The 21,757-nt window shown below is 34.5% G+C and overlaps 1 protein-coding gene across 11 annotated transcripts in view; it reads left to right on the top strand.

The window, feature by feature from the left end:
• The window catches only part of CEP112 (centrosomal protein 112), a 664,691-nt gene that overhangs the window by 108,677 nt on the left and 534,257 nt on the right, over nt 1-21,757 (top strand). For all 11 annotated transcript variants that reach the window (XM_064369449.1, XM_064369448.1, XM_064369450.1 and 8 more), the window contains one exon: nt 18,788-18,874. In XM_064369449.1, the coding sequence (XP_064225519.1) occupies nt 18,788-18,874 (87 nt within the window). The remainder of the gene's footprint in view (nt 1-18,787; nt 18,875-21,757) is intronic.

Genomic DNA, 21,757 nt, shown 5'->3' with positions numbered 1-21,757 from the left:
GAGTTGGAGGGGTGACATGAGTATTAGAAAACTGGCCTTTCTATATTCTGCATTCTATCTTTTCCTGTTTTGTGCTATAATATTTTACCTTATTTACTTAGCTCTTGTGAAGGTATTTTTGTGCATGTTTACGTTGTTCAAATTGATTTTTTTTGTGGCGGGACAAGTGTTTGAAAGTCCTAGTCTGCCATCTTGCTGACATCAGACTCAGGGTTTTCTTTCTTATGTAATCCTGGTGTTAAAAAAAAAACTGTTAAAATAAAAACAAATAACATTTTAAAAAGCCCGTTTGGGAGTAATATTTCTTATACTTAGGCATACCTTCTTTTGAGCTCTTGTTTTGAATTTCTTTTTCTAAAAATTGTCATTTATTAATTTTGAAAATCATTTTGAGTCACTCTCAACTATTTTTCCTTTTAATTTTATTTTGTATTAATTCTTACTATTGAGGCTGCTTGCCATAAAAATAATTAAATGAATGGAAAGGAAGTGGTTGCATAAAAATTTTGTTTTGATCTTTCATGAAATAATATCTGTGCTTTTTATGATGACAACTTGGGGCAGGAGTCAACATACCAGTGCCACCCACATATGTTTTCAAGAAAAAACATTTGAAGCTGTCATGCATTGCATCAGAAATTCATTTTTCAATGTGTTTGGCTTTATTTTTTTCCACACCCTTATGTTTTTGTTTTTCTTTTGGGCATACTATAAAAGTATTTGAGGCATCATTGAGAAGTTTGCATGTAAACATAAAAAACTTATTTCATATATTAAAGTATATTCACTGTACATTTTTCTAAAATAATCATTTGTGCAAATATAGTTGTTTCTGACTTATTTTGATGAAGTTTTTTATATTTTTCTCCATTGTAAAATATTTGTGTCTGCTGCTTTGCACCTATGTAAAATCCTATTGCTTAATTATTTTTTCTGTTTTTGAGATAGATGTTTCTGAATTGGATTTTCCCCTTAATTTAAGTGCATAACTATACTATGAAATGCATAATTGTCCTTTAGAAAGATAATCTTATGTCTACTTGCTTAAATTCCTTTTATTAAGCATTTAATTGTGGGCATGAGGATAGATGCTGTTCTGTTTAGAAGTTTGTCAGAGCCTTACATGTCCCTATAAAACAACCCTTGTGCATGTTCTCATCTAAAGATGCTTTTATTGTTGCTGAGTAATATTTTTAAAGCAATAAATAGCATTCTTTTAAGTGAGTCAACTTTATTTAAAAAATGAAATATTAACTATTAAGTACTTAATCATCACTTTCTCAACTTTATTCTTCAGAGATAATCATTGCTGCAAATTTAAAGTGTATTCTCTTTAAAATCCTCTAGGATTATTTCATTTTTAAGTAAAATTAGGTCATATACTGTATATAGACCATTTCATTGCTTTTTGACTGACATATATATTCTGATGATTTTTTCCATATCAGAATTATCACCCCATTGTTATTCATAATTACATAAATTTTATTTTACTGATATGTCACATTTTATTAATATAGTTTGCTATTGATGCATATGGATTTGGAGTATTTTTCTATAACAAATGGTATTTCAAGAACACCCCATACATATCTTTCTGTATTTCTATATGTCTTTTTTTGCAGGATAATTTATGTGAAATGGCTCAGTCACAGGGTTGCACATTTACATTTTAGATTGACATTGACAACTTGTCATTAAAATAAAGTTATGTCTGCATAGGGCTGCAAGCGTGGGAGTGCATGGAGTGTTGGCTAACGGATATAGAGTTTCTTTTTAGGGCGATTAAAATGTTTTAAAATTAAATTGTGCTAATGGTTGTGTAACTTTCTGATATATTAAAAACCTTTGATTTGTATTGTTTAAATGTGTGAATTTTAGGATATATGAATTATATTTCAATAAAACCGTTAAAAAGGGTTATGTCTATGTTAACGTTAATGGTATAGAGACTGTCTCTTTTTCCATTTTGTTATCAACACTGGAGCAAATTGCATGTTAAAGTATAACTTCTTTTTCATATGTCTTGTAAATATTTTCTCTGTAAATGTCTTGATTTGTGCTACTTTTTAGTATAGAAAAGGTTTCTTCTATTTTTAGTTTTTTAGAATTAATTTTGAATTTTTGTGGGTACATAGTAGGTGTATATGGGTTACATGAGATATTTTGATACAGACCTGCAATCCATAATAATCACATCGGGGTAAATGGGGTATCCATCACCAAAGAATAAGCATTTATCCTTTGTGTTATAAACAGTCTATACTCATTTAGTTATCTTAGAATGTGCAATTAAATTATTTTTTGACTATGGTCACCTATTTGTTCCAGCAAATTATAGGTCTTCTTCATTCTTTCTGTTTTTTATACCCATTAACTATCCCCACTCCCCCATCTACCTTCCCACTACCCTTCCCAGCCCCGAACAACCATCATTCTACTCTCTATCTCCATGAGTTCAATTATTTTTAATTTTTAGCTCCCACAAATAAGTGAGAACCTATGAAGTTTGTCTTTCTGTGCCTGGCTTATTTCACTGAACATAGTGACCTCCAGTTCCATCCATGTTGTTACAAATGACAGGATGTCCTTCTTTTTAATGGCTGAGTAGTACTCCATTGTGTGTGTGTACCACATTTTCCTTATCCATTTATCTGCTGATGGATACTTAGCTTGCTTCTAAATCATTGCTATTGTTAATCGTGCTGCAATAAATATGGGAGTGCAAGTATCTCTTGAATATACTGACTTTCTTTATTTGGGGTATATACCTAGGAGTTGGACTGCTGAATTGTTAGTTCTATTTTTTTTTTTTTAAGAACCTCCAAATCCTTTTCCATAGTGGTTGTATTAATTGACATTCCCACCAATCCAGTGTATGAAGGTTCTCCTTTCTCCACATCCTTGTGGGCATTTGTTATTACCTATCTTTTGGATACAATGCATTTTAACTGCACTGAGATTGATACCTCATTATAGTTTTGATTTGCATGAAAAATTCTTTTAAAAAGTTGCATCTGTCTTTTCTCTAGGCTTCTGGTTTTTGTGTTATGCTTAGAAAAGCCTTTCTGCTTTAAGATAACAAAAAATTACCTTTTTTTCTCTATTTAAAATTTTTATTTTTCTATTTAAATATTGATCTCTTTCAGAGGTTTTGCTATAAATGCTGATGGTAATCTATGTTAGTCAGTTCTTAATGGTATAAAATAAAAATTTAGGAGTTTGAAATACTTAAAGAATCCAGTAAGTCTGAAGATAATTAAGTGATATCAATTTTTTACAGATTATAGAGTTCATCTGTGTCATTGTATTAGTCCGTTCTCATGCTGCTAATAAAGACATATGCAAGACCAAGTAATTTATAAGGAAAAAGAGGTTTAATGGACTCACAGTTCCATATGGCTGGGAGGCCTCACAATCATGGCGGAAGGCGAAGGAAAAGCAAAGGCATGTCTTACATGGTGGCAGGCGAGACAGCATGTGCAGGGGAACTGCCCTTTATAAAACCATCAGATCTCATGAGACTTATTCATTACCACGAAAATAACATGAGGAAAACCCACCTCCATGATTCAGTTACCTCCTACCAGGTCCCTCCTGCGACACATGGGGATGATGGTTGCTACAGTTCAAGGTGATATTTGAGTGAGGACATAGCCAAACCATATCAGTCATGAAGCATTTATTAAAGTGTTTAATTTTGTTGAAGTCTTAGAGAGTCTTAAAATATTTAACTAGCTTTTAGAAAAGGGGCTATTTCATAAAATACAACTTCCATTTTAAATTCATAATTGTGCAGAAGATACATTAGATGTTAAGTAAGTAAAATATGTAAAATTACTAATGTAATTAATAATGCAATTGTGTAACATAATTTACTAATTAATATTATTAATTTAATATTACTTTAATGTCTAATTTTATTCAAGTTGAAGAATTATAGTGATTTGTTTTGGTGGCTACAGATACACATATAACTTTTTTTTTTTTTTTTTTTTTTGAGACAGAATCTTGCTCTGTTGCCCACGCTGGAGTGCAATAGCACAATCTTGGCTCACTGCAACCACAGTTTCCTGGGTTCAAGTGATTCTCGTGCCTCAGCCTCTCAAGTAGCTGGGATTACAGGTGCATGCCACCACATCAGCTAATTTTTGTATTTTTAGTAGAGACAGGGTTTCGCCATGTTGGCCAGGCAGGTCTTGAACTCCTGCCCCCAGTTGATCCACTGCCTGGGCCTCCCAAACTGCTGGGATTACAGGCATGAGCCACTGTGCCCAACCCACATATAAAATATTTTGGGTGTTCTTATAAATTGTCAATTTATTTTGGGCATATTTCTCATAAGTTATGGGAAAACATATGTTCAGTGAACCAGTGATCCTTTATTTTAACTTTAGCCTATCACTCACAAACATTCTTGGACTTGCTTGCCTTTGTAATTGCTAACACATTTTCTCTGATATCCACATCACAGAATTGTGTGACAGTGAGCATTATCAAGCAGTGGGTCTTTCTTTCTTTCTTCCTTTTTTTAGTAATCTGAAAAAAGGCTTTTTGGCATTAATACATTTGGAAAACTGTTTTCACTGAAAATGAAAGAAGAGGCAACACAACAAGAAGAGATCAATTTTCAGAGCAACTGTCAATTTTCAGAGAACAGATGGTAGAAATTGCTCCTTTTGTAAAAGGTGAAAGATTTATACAATCTGAAGAGAAACCAGAGTATAAAATTGCTCATTTTGTGGGAAAAAAAAAAAAATTTCCTTGAACATCATTTTCATCCATATTGAATGTTTCCATCTATTGCCTAAAAAGAGATGTTGCTTCTTTCTTACATGTAATGCCAATTAGGCCTTTTTTTGTGTGCTTGCTAGTCAAATGTATAATTTAAATAAATCTATGATAAAGCCACAATTATTGACATAATAAATGAGAGAACAGGTATAGATTTCTTATGAAGCATAGTATTCAGGTACACACAAAGTCACATAATTTGATAAATAATTGTACAAAGGAATGCCATTGTAAATGCCACCCAGGTAAGAATTAGATTGTTGCCAATATCCTGAGAAGCCTGCTGTCTGACCTTTTGTAATCATACTCTCTTCCATCTTTCCTAGAAGTAACCACTATTCTGATTTTTCTGATAATAATTTTCACCTATTTGTTTTTTAATATTAATTTTGGCATTAATACCAGCATCTATGAAAATTGAAATACATTCATTTTACCAAATTTTGAACTTTATATAAATAAAACTAAACTTTATATATATATATATATATATATATATATATATATATATATATTTTTTTTTTTTTTGACTTAGTGTTTTGCTCTTGTTGCCCAGGCTGGAGTACAGTGGTGCGATCTCGGCTCACTGCAACCTCTGCCTCCCAGGTTCAAATTATTCTCCTGCCTCAGCCTTCTGAGTAGCTGGATTACAGGCATACGCCACAATGGCCAGCTAATTTTTTTGTATTTTTAGTAGAGACGGGGTTTCTCCATGTTGGTCAGGCTGGTCTCCAACTCCCAACCTGAGGTGATCTGCCCACCTCGACCTCCCAAAGTGCTGGGATTACAGGCATGAGCCACCTCAAAGCCCGGCTACTTTTTATATTCTTTTATGTCTTGCTTCTTTTGCTCAATAGTATGTTAGAGGCATTCATCCATGTTGTGCCATATAGCTGTAGTAGGTTTGTTTGCACTATTTTCTATTTAATGAACATCACATTTCTTGCCATTTTTTGATAAATCTATTCTAATTTTTTGCCTTTAAAAATGATAATTCTATGAATAATCTTATATGTGTATCCTGATATACATATGCAAGAGTTTCTCTAAGGTTGTGTTTCTCAAAATGTGGTCTTTGAACCTTGGGTTTCCTGAAACTCATGCATGATAGCTAAATTATTTTTGTAATAATATTTAAATGTTGTTTATGTTTTTTTTTTTTTCTGCATTGGCATTTACTCTGATAGTACAAAAGCAATGCTAGGTGAAGACACTGACAATATTGGGTCCTCATCCTCAAAAAAAAAAAAACAACAATTTCTGGGTGTACTGAAACTTAACCTGAAAATACCCAAACAAGTTCAAAACAACAAAATTTTTACCAAAACATTTAGGAATTGGGAACCTTTCTAACCTCCAAATCTTTTAAAATCCAGAAGCTATAAAAGAAATGATAGAAATATTTGACTCAAGTGGAATTGAAGAGCTTTTTATGGCAAAAAAAAAATCACAAATAAGGGTGTGATAGCTATTTTTATGTGTTAGCTTGATGGGGCTAAGGAATGTTTAGATATCTGGTAAAATATTATTTCTCAGTATGTTTGTGAAGGTGTTTCTAGAAGGGATTAGCATTTGAATTGGTGAACTGAGTAAAGCCAATGGCCTTTCACAATATGGGTGGGCATTATTTATCATTCATCCCTTGAGGGCATGAACAGGACAGAAAGGCAAAGGGTGAATCCATACTCTGCTTGAGCTGGGACATCTATCTTCTCCTGCCCTTGGAGGTTGGTGCCCCTGCTTCTCAGGCCTTCAGGGTCTGACTGTTTAGATCACTGACTTTCTTGGTTCTTCAGCTTCCAGACAGAGGACCTCAGCACCTTTTGGCCTCCATAACCATGTGGACCAATTACTATAATAAATCTCTTGCTACATATATTTCTATATATCCTATTCATATGTTTCTCTGGGGAACCCTGACTAACATACAAGTCAATAGAAAAATATATATTTCAGGAAATATTTGGGACAGACTGTGTTACTGTATATAGTACACCAAGAAGTCTTACTAGTTGACAGAAACAAGGATCAAAATTCTGAAAGGGCATTCCATGGAAGAACAGATTTATATGAGTCCAAAACATAGGCAAAGAGAATAAGACACAGTACTGTTCAGGGAAATTCCCTTAGAGTATTAATCAGATATTTACTCTTCTGGTGGAAATGTGAATTGTTATAACCTTTAATAGAGGTCAAAATCCACTGAGATTTATCCACCCGTTGACTCAGTGTGTCTTCTGTGACTCTGTCCCATAGAAATCAATGTTCTAGTGCATTTATTTCTGCTATAAACTATGTGTCATAGGTTGTAGTAGAAAAACACTGAAAACTAGATGAATGTGCATTAGGGGAATGGTTGAGCAAATATTTTATCCCCGTGGAGGAATAGTAGGTAGCAGTTAAAAAGAATGATAGAAACTATAGCAGATGATTTTAGAAGGATTTCCATGAGGGATTCTTCAGGGAGAAAGGCAAGATTTAGGAAAGATTTTTTTTTGTGTGTGTGTGTGTGTGTGAAACATTCATAATAAAAAATTATGTGTTCTTAAGGATATGGAAGCTTGCAGAAGATAATTTATTGAGTTCTCATATCGGTCCAGGTTGTGTAGGGAGTGTTGTCTGCTCTGTGATGTCATTGGGGACCTAGGCTGATGGAGAAGCTCTGCCATCCTCATTATGTGGCTTCAGTCTCCGGATCTGTGATAACAGTTGCTCAGCAGTACCATTCTTCAGAAATAAAGAGAGCATTGAGAGAAAGCCTCTTTATTTTTAAAGATGTCAAGTAAAAGTTGCCTGCATCATTTCTGTTCCAACATTCCCCTTGACCATACCTACTCACGTGGTCACATGCAGCTATATATGATGCAGTCGTGTGCAGTCCAATTTGGTGGTGGTGGTGGTGGAGCCCCAAAGAAAGAAGAGGAGAATAAGTATCTGAGGACTATAGCAGTCTGTGTCACAAAAAGTCATACATGTGTATGTGTGTATGTTCATGTATATTTGTATATCATTCTGTAAGCATGGCAGAAAATAGGGAAACATGCTAGGTTGTTAATATGGAATATCCAATACAGGTGTGGATGTAGGTAGAAATGCGGAGAAGAGGGAGAGAGTCGAATAAAGGAAATGAGCATGAAGAAGTACACACAAGCTAAACAAAAACTCAGTATGCAGTATTATATTTATGCTTTATATAAACTGTGTTTTTATATGATGTGTAAACATATTTTAAAAATTAAAAAAGAAAACAGCATGGACTATGTGTTATTTGTTTAAATATCACTTCTCTTTAAACTTTTTTTAAAATTTTTGTGGGTGCATAGTAGGTATATGTATTTATGTGGTACATGAAATGTTTTGATACAAGCATCCAATATAAAATAATCACATCATGGAAAATGGGATATCCATCCCCTCAATCATTTATCCTTTGTGTTGTAAACAATCCAGTTACACTTTTCCCGTTATTTAAAAATGTACAGTTAAGTTATTATTGACTATAGTCACCATGTTGTGCTATCAAATAGTAGGTCACATTAATTCTTTCTTTTTTTTTTTTGAACACCATTAACCATCTTCATCTTATCACCAGCCGCCAACTCTTCTTCTGAAGCTTCTGGTACCCATCCTTATACTCTCTGAATATCACTTCTTACTGTGATAGATTATGAGAAAATTAAAACTACTGTTTAGGAAAATTCCGTACATCTGTAACCCCAAGGGATAAAATAACGAGAGAATGACTTACTTTTTCAATGCTATGTTTACCTATAAGCATAATGCATAACAATTGCTTTATGAAATATTACAGATTAATATTTTGAGAGTAGAATACACTGGAGACATTAATCAGGAGGAATCTTAATTACTAACATGATAATTTCCTCTGACTAATAACAGAATTATATAGAAAGATGATTGTAACAATTAAGTGCCTGAGTGATGATTATTTTATAAATCACTTGTTTTACAATATAATGAGTGATGATGTTGAAATATAAAAAGGTGTGACTAAGTAAATACATCATTCAGTGGTTACTGATAATGCTTGGAAATAGCAGGACAGAACAAAAGGTTGACCTCAGTGATGTTTTAGAGCTTTTATGCCTTACAATTTAATTGCTACATAGGCATAGTAAATCAGTATTTTGAAAAACTTTAGAAATATTACAGTGGCTACATTTTACACTTCATTGAATGCTTGTAAAATTTGTAGAGTTATTTTCTACATCAAAATAAATTTGATTTTTCTGGTACATTTTGTTCCTTTTAACATGATTGAGGTAGTTGGTCAACATTAGAGGGACTTCCTTGGTATTTTAAAATGTGTAGATGATGCCTATCTAAATAACATTACTATATTTTTTTCCTTAAAGAGTCATTAATGATTATTCTATTTTATTTTGGTATGCTGCTAATTTTAGGATACAATGTTAAACAAAACTTACACATGTAAATTTTGAATAAGAAATCTGCTCTTCCGTGGGAGTGAATATTGAATGGCTGAGTGGCTGGAACACTGGAAATGTTCCTTCCAGCAAACTCCTTAGTTGAAAGTCTGTAAATATTCAGTTGAGCAAAGTGATCCTGTGACCTTGATAATTCTAAAATTTAACTGTTTATACTATAAGTAGAAAATCTTTACACTCAAGGAGATTTTTTTTTTTTTTTTGGAGACAGAGTCTCACTCTGTTGCCCAGGCTGGAGTGCAGTGGCACAATCTCACAACCAATATTGATATATTAATATTAACAAAAATTCATAGTTCACATCAAGGTTCACCCTTTGTGTTTACAGTTTTGTGGGTTTTGGTAAATGCATAATGTCCACCATTATAGTATAATACAGAATGCTTTCACTGCCATAAAAATAGTCTGTGCTCCACCTCTTCATCCCTCCTTTCCATCCTCTAAACTTCTCATAACCACTGATCTTTTTACTGTCTATAATTTTGTCTTTTCTAGAATGTCATATTGTTGGCTTTTTCAGACTGGCTTCTTTTACTTAGCAATATGCACTTAAGGTTCCCTCGTATTTTTTTGTAGCTTGAGTTTATGGTTGTTTTAATTTGTCTTTCCTGAGGACTAATGATATTGAGCATCTTTTAATGTGCTTATTTATATATCTTTTTATGTTAAGTATTTATTCAAGTCTTTTACTAAACACTTTAAAACACATCATCATCCTATTGAGTTGTAACAGTTCTTACCATATGCTGGATATAAATTATTTATGCTGTATAAAAATAGAAACTTTGCTATTAGGTATACACATATTTAGGATATCTTCTATTGTTATGAAATAGCCATCTTTATCTTTTATAGTACTCCTCTTCTTAAAGTTGCATAGAATATCTTTTTGTATCTTTTCATTTTCAACCTATTTGTGCCATTCCATTTAATATAGATCATTTGTAGACAGCATATAATTGGCTTATTTAAAAACATTTAGCATAAAAATCTCAGAAAAATATTTAACTTTATTTTAGATACAGGGAGAACACATGCAGGTTTACTACATGGGTATATGGTGTGATGCTAAGATTTAGGTTATGGATTCCATCACTCAGGTAGTGAGCATAGTACCCAACAGGTAGTTTTTCCACCCACATTCCCATGTGTGTGTGTGTGTATATATATATATACACACACACACACATATATATAAATACACATATATATGTATGTTAAGGTGTATATATATATATATGTATAAGGTATATATATATACACACACACATATATATGTATGTTAAGGTGAAGGAAATAATCTTAAGACCTGGGAGACAAAAGCACAAGGTAACCTATAAAGGAAAACTTATCAGATTAATAGCAGATTTCTCAGCAGAAACCCTACAAGGTAGAAGGGATTGGGGCCCTATCTTCAGCCTCCTCAAACAAGACAATTATCAACCAAGAATTTTGTGTCTAGTGAAACTAAGCATTATATATGAAAGAAAGATACAGTCTTTATCAGACAAACAAAAGCTGAGAGAATTCGCCACTACCAAGCCACTGCTATGAGAACTGCTAAAAGGAGCTCTAAATCTTGAAACAAATCCTGGAAACACATCAAAACAGAATCTTTTTAAAGCATAAATCACACAGGACCTATAAAACAGAAATACAAGTTAAAAAACAAAAACAAAAAACAAGAAAACCAAAGTATGCAGGCAACAAGAGCATGATGAATGCAATGGTACCTCACATTTCATTTCTAACATTGAATGTAAATGGCCTAAATGTTCCACTTAAAAGATACAGAACCACGGAATAGAACTGAATAAAGAACCCAGAAATAAACCCAAAAACTTACAGCCCACTGATCTTCGACAAAACAAGCAAAAACATAAAGTGGGGAAAGGACACCCTTTTCAACAAATGGTGCTGGGATAATTGGCTAGCCACATATAGGGGAATGAAACTGGATCCTCATCTCTCACTTTATGCAAAAATATCAACCAAGATGGATTAAGGACTTTATCTAAGACCTGAAACTAGAAAAATTCTAGAAGATAAATTTGGAAAACCCCTTGTAGACATTGGCTTAGGCAGGATTTCATGACCAAGAACCCAAAAGCAAATGCAATGAAAACAAAGATAAATAGTTGGGACTTAATTAAACTAAAGAGCTTTTGCATGGTATAAGGAACAGTCAGCAGAGTAAACAGACAACCCACAGAGTGGGAGAAAATCTTCACAATCTATGTATCTGACAAAGGACTAATATCCAGAATCTACAACCTGATGACAAGGTGTCTATGTGTTGATCTTTTTGCAATTAATTTCCCAGGTGTTCTTTGTGCTTCTTGTATTTGGATGTCTAGGTCTCTAGCAAGGCCAGGGAAGTTTTTCTTGATTATTCCCCCAAATATGTTTTCCAAAGTTTTAGATTGCTCTTCTTCCTCAGGAATACTGATATTATTCTTAAGTTTGGTCGTTTAACATAATCCCAGTCTTCTTGGAACCTCTGTTCATATTTTCTTACTGTTTTTTCTTTTTCTTCGTTGGATTGGGTTAATCTGAAGACCTTGTCTTTGAGCTCTGAATTTCATTCTTCTTTTTGTTCAATTATATTGCTGAGACTTTCCAGAACATTTTGCATTTCTGTAAGTATGTCCAGTGTTTCCTGAGTTTTGAGGGTTTTTTCTTTGTGCTATCTATTTCCTTGAATATTTCTCCCTTCACTTCTTGTATTGTTCTTTTGTTTTTGGATTTCTGTGCATTGGGCTTCGCCATTCTCTGGTACCTACCTAATTAACTTAAAAACTAACCTCCTGAATTATTATTCAGGTAAATCAGGGATTTCTTCTTGGTTTGGATCCATTGCTGGTTAGCTAGTGTGATTTTTTTTGGGAGTGTTAAAGAGCCTTGTTTTGTCATATTACTAGAGTTGGTTTTCTGGTTCCTTCTCATTTTGTTAGACTCTGTCCAAGGGAAGGTCTAGGGCTGAAGGTTGTTGTTCAGATTCTTTTGTCCCATGGGGCATTCTCTTGATGTTAAAGTCTCCTCCTTTACCTGTGGATGTGCCTTCCTGTGAGCCAAAATGCAGTGATTGTTATCTCTCTTCTGGGTCCAGCCACCCAGAGAGTCTACCTGGCTCTGGGCTGGGACTGGGGGTTGTCCGTAGAGTCCTGTGTTGTGAACCATCTATGGGTCGCTCAGCCATGGATACCAGCAGCTGTTCTGGTAGAGGTGGCATGGGGGTGAAATGGACTCTGTGAGGGTTCTTAGCTTTGGTGGTTTACTGTTCTATTTTTGTGCTGGAGACTTCCTTCTCTCTGTGGCATTTCCCCCTACACATCTAGCTGCCCTCCTAAAAGGTCCCTGTGGTACCAGGCAGGAATGGCCTGCGTGGGGACCCAGTGAGCTCCCAGGGCCTTTCCCACTGCTTCCTCTACCCCTATATTTCGCTCAGCTCTCTAAATTGACTCAGTTCCAGGTAAGGTCAGAAACTTCTCCTGCAAGCTAGAACTTCAGTTTCCCCAGTGTGGGTGTGTGTTCGGGAGCAGAGGGTATCTTTTTCCCACTCCCGCATTTGGGGAACTTGCAGTATTTGAGGTGTCTCCCAGGTCCTGCAGGAGCAGTCCTCTCCTTCAGAGGGTCTAGGGGTCCTCTCCGGATTTCTGGTTCATTCTTGCCATCATTCTGGAGCTAAAATTCACGATGCGAGCCTCTCTACACGTTGCTTTGTCCCTCCGAGTAGGCGCTGCAGTCTAGTCTGCCTGCCTCCTGTCTGCCCATTCAAGAGCCCATTGCTTATTTTTTTAACAGTCTCTTTTAATTGGAGTATTTAGTACATTTAAATTTAATGTAGTTATTATCAATATGGTTAGGTTTAATCTGCCTTCTTGGTATTTGTTTCCACTGACACCTTTTTTTTATTTTTCACTACTCTGTTGCTCCTTTCTTGCCTAATTTTTAGTATTTTTTTGTAATCCCATTTTAATTTTTCTATTGATTTCTTGGCTATATTTTCCCTTTATATGCTTTTTTATTATTGGTTGTTTTGGGGCTAAAATTATGCATCCTTACCTTATCAAGGTCTATTTTCAGTGTCAATATTGTATTGCTCACACTGGACTTTTCCCATTTTCTAATTTCTACCTCATAAATCTAATAACTTTAAAACAGTATAATCTAATTTAACCCTGTGCTATTATCATAGTTCTAAATACCTTATGAAACCTAACTTTCCAAGTTGTTATATTGTCTTTAAATAGTTATGTTTTGGGGAATTGTGAGAAGATAAAAATGGCTTTTATATTTCTCTGCTTCCATACTATTTCTGGTACATTCCTTCATTTCTGAGTTTCTAAGTTTTCTTCTTTAAGAATACTTTTTAGTATGTGTTTTAGTTCAGTTCTACTGGTGATAAGTTATATTTTATCTGAATTTTCCTTTTAGCACTTCTAAGATGTTATTCCTTTGTCCTCTGCTTTCTGTTGTTTCTTCTGGGGAGCTTCTTGTTTCTCTGAATATAATGCCTCTTTTCCTCTGGCTGCTTTTAAGATTTCTCTGTCTCTCTTTTTTATTTTTCTTTTTTGAGATAGAGTCTCACTCTGTTGCCGAGCTCAAGTACAGTGGAGTGCTCTTGGCTCACTGCAACCTCTGACTCCCTGTTTCAAGCAATTCTCCTGCTTCAGCCTCCCAAGTAGCTGGGATTACAGGCACGTGCTACCATGCCCAGCTAATTTTTGTATTTTTAGTAGAAATGGTGTTTCACCATGTTGGACAGGATTGTCTCAATCTCCTGAACTCAGCCTCCCAAAGTGCTGGGATTACAGGTGTGAGCCACTGTGCCTGGCCAAGATTTTTCTCTTTAATTTTGGTTTTCAACAGTTTGTGATGTTTCTTGGTGTTGTTTTCTTGCATTTACCTTGCATAGAGTTCATAGAGCATCTTGTTCTCTAAGTCAGTATTTTTATGTTTTATCAAATGGGGAATTTTTGGCCATTATTTCTTTAAATATTCTTTCCCTCTTCTTACTTGCTTGTATAGCAACTCCAATTACATGTGTATTAGACTCTTGGATTTTGTTTCACAGTTTTCTAAAGTGTTACTAATTTTTAAAAATAAATTCTTCAATCTTTTTTCTTTCAGAGAATTTCTATTCTGTCATCTAATTTATAGACTAATTTTTCTGCTCTCTCTAATCTTCTGTTATGCTCATCTAGTGAATTTTTGTTCCTTTGAATTATTGTGCTTTTCAATTCTGGAATTTTCATTTGTTTTCTTTTAATAATTTCAATTTCTCTGCAGAGATATCTTATCTGTTCTCTCATTAAAATAATATTTTCCTTTAATATTTTAGCATGTTTTCCTTTAGTTCTTTGAAGGTATTTATACGAACTTCTTTAAACTCTTGTGTGCTGAAGTAGAGTCATCTTGAGCCTTATTAAATTTATTTATATTGCTTTTGCCTATGGATAAAATTTTTTCTTTTTTCTTTCTTTATTTTTTGGTGCATCTTTACTAGATAAAGGACCTTGTGGGTGATACCTTGTAGAGACTCTGGATTCTGTTATTTTTCTCTATAGTATGTTTTTGTGTTGTTGTTGTTGTTCTTATAGACTGTTCAATTCCTAGTCAATTACCTTTAAGTTGTATGGACTTGTTTTTTACATTCTGTTAAGGCAAATACATAGAGAGTCAAAGATATTATCCAACACCCTGGGACCTATCTTACAAACTCTCTCTCTGAGGCTTGCTTTCAGTCCTTGTCAGATAGGTTTAGAGTAGTCCTAAGGTGTGGCCTTTATGTTGTTTCAGCTGAATTCCCAGGTGTTTGCAGGTTGTTAGGAAGCTGTCTCCACTCTGGCTGGGCAGCGTCTTTGGGGCCTCCCAGCACTTTAATCTGTAGCAGCTGTTATATTTTCTACTTTGTAGCCGTGATGTTTTGTTATTCACCCAGGGCACGCACATCCCAGCCATCGGCTTGTGGTTGAGGAGTGACGGGGAAATCTGTTGGGCAGCTCATACCTGTCTTGTGCCCTGCATTTAAGATTCCAGCTTCTTTTTTTTTTTTTAAATTGCATTTTAGGTTTTGGGGTACATGTGGAAAAACTTTGCAAGGTTGTTGCATAGGTACATATGTGGCAGTGTGATTTGCTGCCTTCCTCCCCTTCACCTATATCTGGCATTTCTCCCCATGCTATCCCTCCCCAACTCCCCACTCCCCTCTATCCCCCCCTCCCCCCCAACAGACCCCCGTGTATAGTGCTCCCCTCCCTGTGTCCATGTGTTCTCATTGTTCAACACCCACCTATGAGTGAGAACATGTGGTGTTTGATTTTCTGTTCTTGTGTCAGTTTGCTGAGAATGATGGTTTCCAGGTTCATCCATGTCCCTACAAAGGACGAGAACTCATCGTTTTTGATGGCTGCATAATATTCCATGGTGTATATGTGCCACATTTTTCCTGTCCAGTCTATCATCGATGGGCATTTGGGTTGGTTCCAGGTCTTTGCTATTGTAAACTGTGCTGCAATGAACATTCGTGTGCATGTGTCCTTATAGTAGAACGATTTATAATCCTTTGGATATATGCCCAGTAATGGGATTGCTGGGTCAAATGGAATTTCTATTTCTAGGTCCTTGAGGAATCGCCACACTGTTTTCCACAATGGTTGAACTAATTTACACTCCCACCAACAGTGTAAAAGTGTTCCTATTTCTCCACATCCTCTCCAGCATCTGTTGTCTCCAGATTTTTTAATGATCGCCATTCTAACTGGCGTGAGATGGTATCTCAACGTAGTTTTGATTTGCATTTCTCTAATGACCAGTGATGATGAGCATTTTTTCATATGTTTGTTGGCCTCATGTATGTCTTCTTTTGTAAAGTACCTGTTCATATCCTTTGCCCATTTTTGAATGGGCTTGTTTGTTTTTTTCTTGTAACTCTTTTTTAGCTCGTTGTAAATTCTGGATATCAGCCCTTTGTCTGACGGGTAGGCTGCAAAAATTTTTTCCCATTCTGTTGGTTGCCGATTCACTCTATTGACTGTTTCTTTAGATTCCAGCTTCTTTAACTGCCCTGAACTCTGACCTCTGCCTTCTCAGCTTAGTGGGCCTGTGGTGCTCTACATGGACTCTAGTTGTACCCAGGCTGAAAGCTGGGACTATCGTGGGCTTCAATTCATAAGGATCACAGTACTGCATTGCCTGTTGTCCAATACTTGAGAATGGTTATCTCATGTATTTTATCCCATTTTATGATAAACAGTGGGAGGTTAGTTTGGTACCCCTACTTCATTATAGCCTGAAATAGATCTGTAAGCCTAATTTTTACATCTTAAATTTGAAATTGACAATGTGTATTCTGATCTCAGAAAAATAAACCTTAAATGTTTTTTGAAGTCACGGTTCCTTGGATGTCAAACTAATTAGAAACGTTTTCTGATTTCAGTCTATATAGATGAAACACATATGTACGTATCTTTATTTATATCTACATCTATATCTAAATCTGTACCCTTATATTGTCTTTATATACTATAGTAGTAAGATTGTTTCTATATTCTAATCCTGATGTTTTGTCAGGTATCATGCCCTAGTAATACATAATACATCTAGGATTTCTATGCTAGAGTACAGGGTGGAAATATAGAGCTATTCTGTGACATCAAGGTAAAAGTTTCCAGAGAGGGGATACTCTTAACTTTTTAAAAGGATGGCAGTGGAGAAACTTTCTTTGTAATATTACCCTTATAGTAACTTGGTGCTTACTATCTTAACCAAGTTACTAAGTGTACATTGGAGATATCGGGACAAACTAGCCTCCTTCTAATATGATACAATGAAGAAGGACACAGTATCACTTTACTGTCATTCTTGCCAAAATCTTGTCATGATGAATCTAGTCATGAGGAAACATCAGACAAATCCAAATGGAGAGACATTTAATAACTGTGTGTACTCTTCAAAAATGTCAAGGTCACTAAACAACAAAGAAAGGAGAAATAAATAGTTGATGTGACAGCTAAAAGCAGTGCGTGATTCTGGATTGGATCCTGGATTGTGAAAAATAATCGCTATAAATGACATCACTGTGATAATTTGTAAAAGTTGAGTATAAACTGTGCGTTAGATAATATCATCATGTTAATAGTACATTTCCTCAGTTTGAAAACTGTGCTGTGGTTATTAAAAACAGTGTTTGTGTTCTAAGGAAATACATATTGAAGTTTTTAGGCCTAAAGAGGCATGACACTTCTAATTCACAAATGATTGAGGAAGTAATATACATGTATTTCTATGTATATGTAGAAGTAGATAAAGACATAAAATGACAAAGCGTACAGGGCAAAGTATAAACAATTGGTGACTCTGGGTAAAGGGTATATGGGAGTTCCTTGTGCTATTATTGCAACTTTTCTGTAAGTTTAATATTATGCCAAGGCAAAAACTTCTAACAAGAAGAATGGAATTTAGATAAATATCTTTGGTTGTAACAACAGAGATCCATCAAGCTACCTAAAATAAAAAGAGACACAAAAATCCTTTTGAGTTCAACTAATGCTAGTGTCATTGAGACCACTGGAGCCTGAGTTTGCTTCCTTCATATTTCAGATGCTGTGTGGTTTCTAATCTTTGCTTTATTTGTGTGTTTGCTCTACTTTTTTCTGTATACTGAGTTCATCTGCTTTCTCTTGGTTGCTATACTTCAAAACTTGGGTTTGCTCCCCAAAGTAGCTAACTTGGTGTGTTAGTTTAGATTCTTGAGAGAGAATCTGAATGATTGTTTGCTAGCTAATGGGTTGCTTAAGCATGTGTCAGGTATTTATTCCTAACTTGGTCAATAAATATTGGAGGTGGGGCCAGTTAGAGGTGTTGAGTTGGGATTATGGTAGCACACTCACATGGTATTTTGGGCTTGTCCTCGGAAGCTGAAGGTGTGACATATTCTCTAGAAGGTGTTATGGAACGATCTGGCAATGAGTCATGTCTCCTAGACCTGGCCAACTTTGCCATATTGTTTTTTGGGTTTAGTTCCCTTTTAGTAGACCCCAAAAATGCTTCTGTGAAGCATTTTTGATCATCCAGCCTCCTTTCTGCAAAAACAAAGAGGTTAATTCGAGTATTTTTAAATGAGCACATAGATGTGATCAAAGAAAAAAAAGGTTGGAAGAGACTTACTGAAATGAAAAATAATAAAGAGTAAAATACTGTGTGGATTTAAATGTAAAAGGAAATATCACTTTAAAATGCCTTTTTCTTTTGTGTGGGAGAGAGTAGTGAATCTGTACTTAGTATTGTCAGTTTTGTTTACCAGGTGAAATTTATTTTAAAGACCTTTAACTAGTTTACAAGTAATTGGAGAACTGTAATAAACATGTTGGTATATGTAATGTGATTGCTAGAATCTGTGACTACAAGGTCAAAGTGGAAAATGATAACTGTCTTTTTATGGAAGTTATTTTAATTTAATTGTGTATTTTTTGCTAAAGGGAAAAGTAAATTAATAACACTTTTGAAAATTTTTTTTGAAGTTGGACATGAAAACAAAAATGATGGAAGCTAAATTTCATGAAGAAAAGCTTAGACTACAACAGAAACATGATGTTGATGTTCAGAAGGTAGGATAGATATCTCTTGTTCTTTTAGTTATTTGAATATTAAAAAATTCTAGGTCTTATGATGATCCATCCAGTTATCCATCCATCCATCCATCCATCCACTTAGTTATGTACTTTATGACATTCTGTTATAAATGGAATATGCTAAGTAATACCTCAACAAAAGTTGATTTTTTAACTTTATTAGTCAAACAAATGTGTTTATTTAAAATCTTATGTTTACATTACCTTTTAGTTCTTTAACTATTGCATTTAGGCTGACCTTCTTATAGTCTTTTATCTGTATTCTGTCATTAACTTTCATGAAAGTTGAAATAAGACATCAGTGGTAAATACTAGAGTATGTTTTATTCTAATATTCTTTCAGTTTTCTGATAATTAAATTTCCTTTTTAATTTAAAAAAGAACTCTTGTACTTACTTCTGTATAGACTGCATGCATTTTAATGCTGGCACTGACAATAAAGGCTTATTTTTAAGTAGCTCATTGGGATTGATGCTTTCTAATCTTTCAGGCTGTATTTTCAAATAAAATTTATTTTTTTTTCTTAGCTGGCACAGCAAAAATCATTAATTATGATTATTCTACATGGAATTTGGATTGTTACTATATTTTAGTAGTGATTAAAACATTTAGTGATAGTAATGTATGTATGTGTTTCTTTGAAATACATGAAGGTTGATCCAAATGGAAACTTTGCATTTATTGTTTCAAAGCTAAGCCTATGATTCTGCTTCCTAAAACTGAGTACTAGAGACAGAGGCAGGTAGTTGCAATAGTTAAGCATCATGTATCCAAGCTTTCTTAAAAGCTTAATATATATATTAATATTTCATCAAATACATATTTGGCTCATCCTTCAAAACAATAAGGGAGAAACCACTGATGGATATTAGAAAGAGAAAAAAACCTGAATTCTCTTTTTTCAGTTTCCTTTCACTCATTCAGGTATTGCAGGCAAATATTTTTTTTTTGCTCTTACTAGAGTTTTACTTTGGTTTTATTTGTTTAGATAACAGTTCTCTATTGTAAGTATGTTAGAGAGTCAGTAATATAATTTTGATATAACATGTCCAATTGAAATAGAATCTCTTGATGTATAAGACAGGAAAAATTATGGTGATGGAATTTGAAATAGGCTTCTTGGTTTGTCTATTACAAAGATTTAGTCTAAGTAACATATTTAATAAAAATTATTTCCAGAGATTTCTTTTTAAAATCCTGAAATTTATTTGCAGAAGACAGTGCAACTAGTTTGAAGTGCCAGGTAAAATATAAATAAAATCCTTGACTTTATGCTAGATTTGAAAAGTATATTCATTCATTTATTGCTTGTCTGGCATTTTCTAAGCATCAGGAATTGGTGAGGTATAAAATGTAGAGTGTTTTACCTGTTAGCATACATTCTTTTTCTTTTTTGCTTCTTTATAGATATTAGGTCAAACTTGCTCCATTTCTTATGTGACTAAAACAAGGAAAGGTAAAGTAAAGGCTAGTAATGAAAACACTAAGAAAAAGTTGGCTAGACACTGGCGAGTAACTTTCTTTCCTTATCTAGAGATGGGGTCTTGCTATGTTGCCCAAGCTGGAGGAGGACAGTGGCTATTCACAGGCATGATCATGGCTCACTTCAGCCTCAAATTATTGGACTCAAGCGATCCTTAAGCCTCCAGAGTAGCTGACTACAGGCGTGTGCTACTATGCCTGGTTCTTTTTTTTTTTTTCCTTTCTTTCTTTTTTGGGTTAAGCTGACTTTTGGGTGTATGGGAAATATACCCAAACCATAAGAAAAGCAGATATTCCTTTTTCCCCTTGATTAGTGTTTTCTCTTACTTGCTCTCTTTCTTACATTTTGGTTATTTCTGTAGTCTTTGTGAGTATAGATGTATTTTGAAGTATAAGATCACAATTAAATTTTATTAAATGATTATATTTGGCTGGATATGGTGCCTCACACCTGTAATTGCAGCACTTTGGGAGGCCAAGGTGGGCGGATCATGAGGTCAAGAGATGGAGACCATCCTGGCCAACATGGTGAAACCCTGTCTCTACTGAAAATACAAATATTAGTTGGACATGGTGGCGTGTGCCTGTAGTCACAGCTACTTGGGAGGTTGAGGCAGAAGAATCACTTGAACTGGGAGGTGGAGGTTGCAGTGAGCTGAGATTGCACCACTGCACTTCAGCCTGGCAACAGAGCAAGACTTTGCCTCCAAAAAAAATAAAAAGATTATATTTAAAACTTCTGATATAACATAAATTAACAATAGATTTTAATGCAATTTTTGACATATTTTGAGCTAATTTTTCTGATTCACAATATCAGAGCTAGATATTAAGTAGGCTGATTACATGTCATCTCCTCGTGTATCTGGGAATTGTTGTTACTCTGCACTCCAAGGATAGAAGGGCACTTGTGGGGGGATCCAGGGACATGCTCAGCTGAAGAATGTTCAATCTCAGTGCAATGTGATGAATTATACTATCCCAACGTGGCAAGGTTCTGATGGCTTCTTTCTGCCACTCTGACAGTTTAATTTCGGAATTATATTTTAGGGAATCACCTAAATTATTATTTATATATTCTCCTTAAAATATTATTATATGAAAATCTCAAACAGATAACATATTTCTTTCAGATAATCATTTTTATATATTTAATAATTTTCTTAATGCACTATGATATAATTTTTACAGTTTTGGGGGAAACAATTTACGAGATTAGCTGAGATAGACTTACAAAAATATTGTGCTCATTGAAAAGTTATATGATTGGTTCTTTACGGTTTCTATTAATATATACCTGCTAATTCACCATTCACTTATTATCCGCTGGAATTTGCTAGCAGATGAACAACAGTAGATACCATAAGTATAAGAAAA

This window comes from Aotus nancymaae, unplaced genomic scaffold (assembly GCF_030222135.1).
Source record: "Aotus nancymaae isolate 86718 unplaced genomic scaffold, 86718_ANA_hifiasm-v0.15.2.pri h1tg000089l, whole genome shotgun sequence".
NCBI lineage: Eukaryota > Metazoa > Chordata > Mammalia > Primates > Aotidae > Aotus > Aotus nancymaae.
This window is presented reverse-complemented; position numbering and strand designations above follow the sequence as displayed.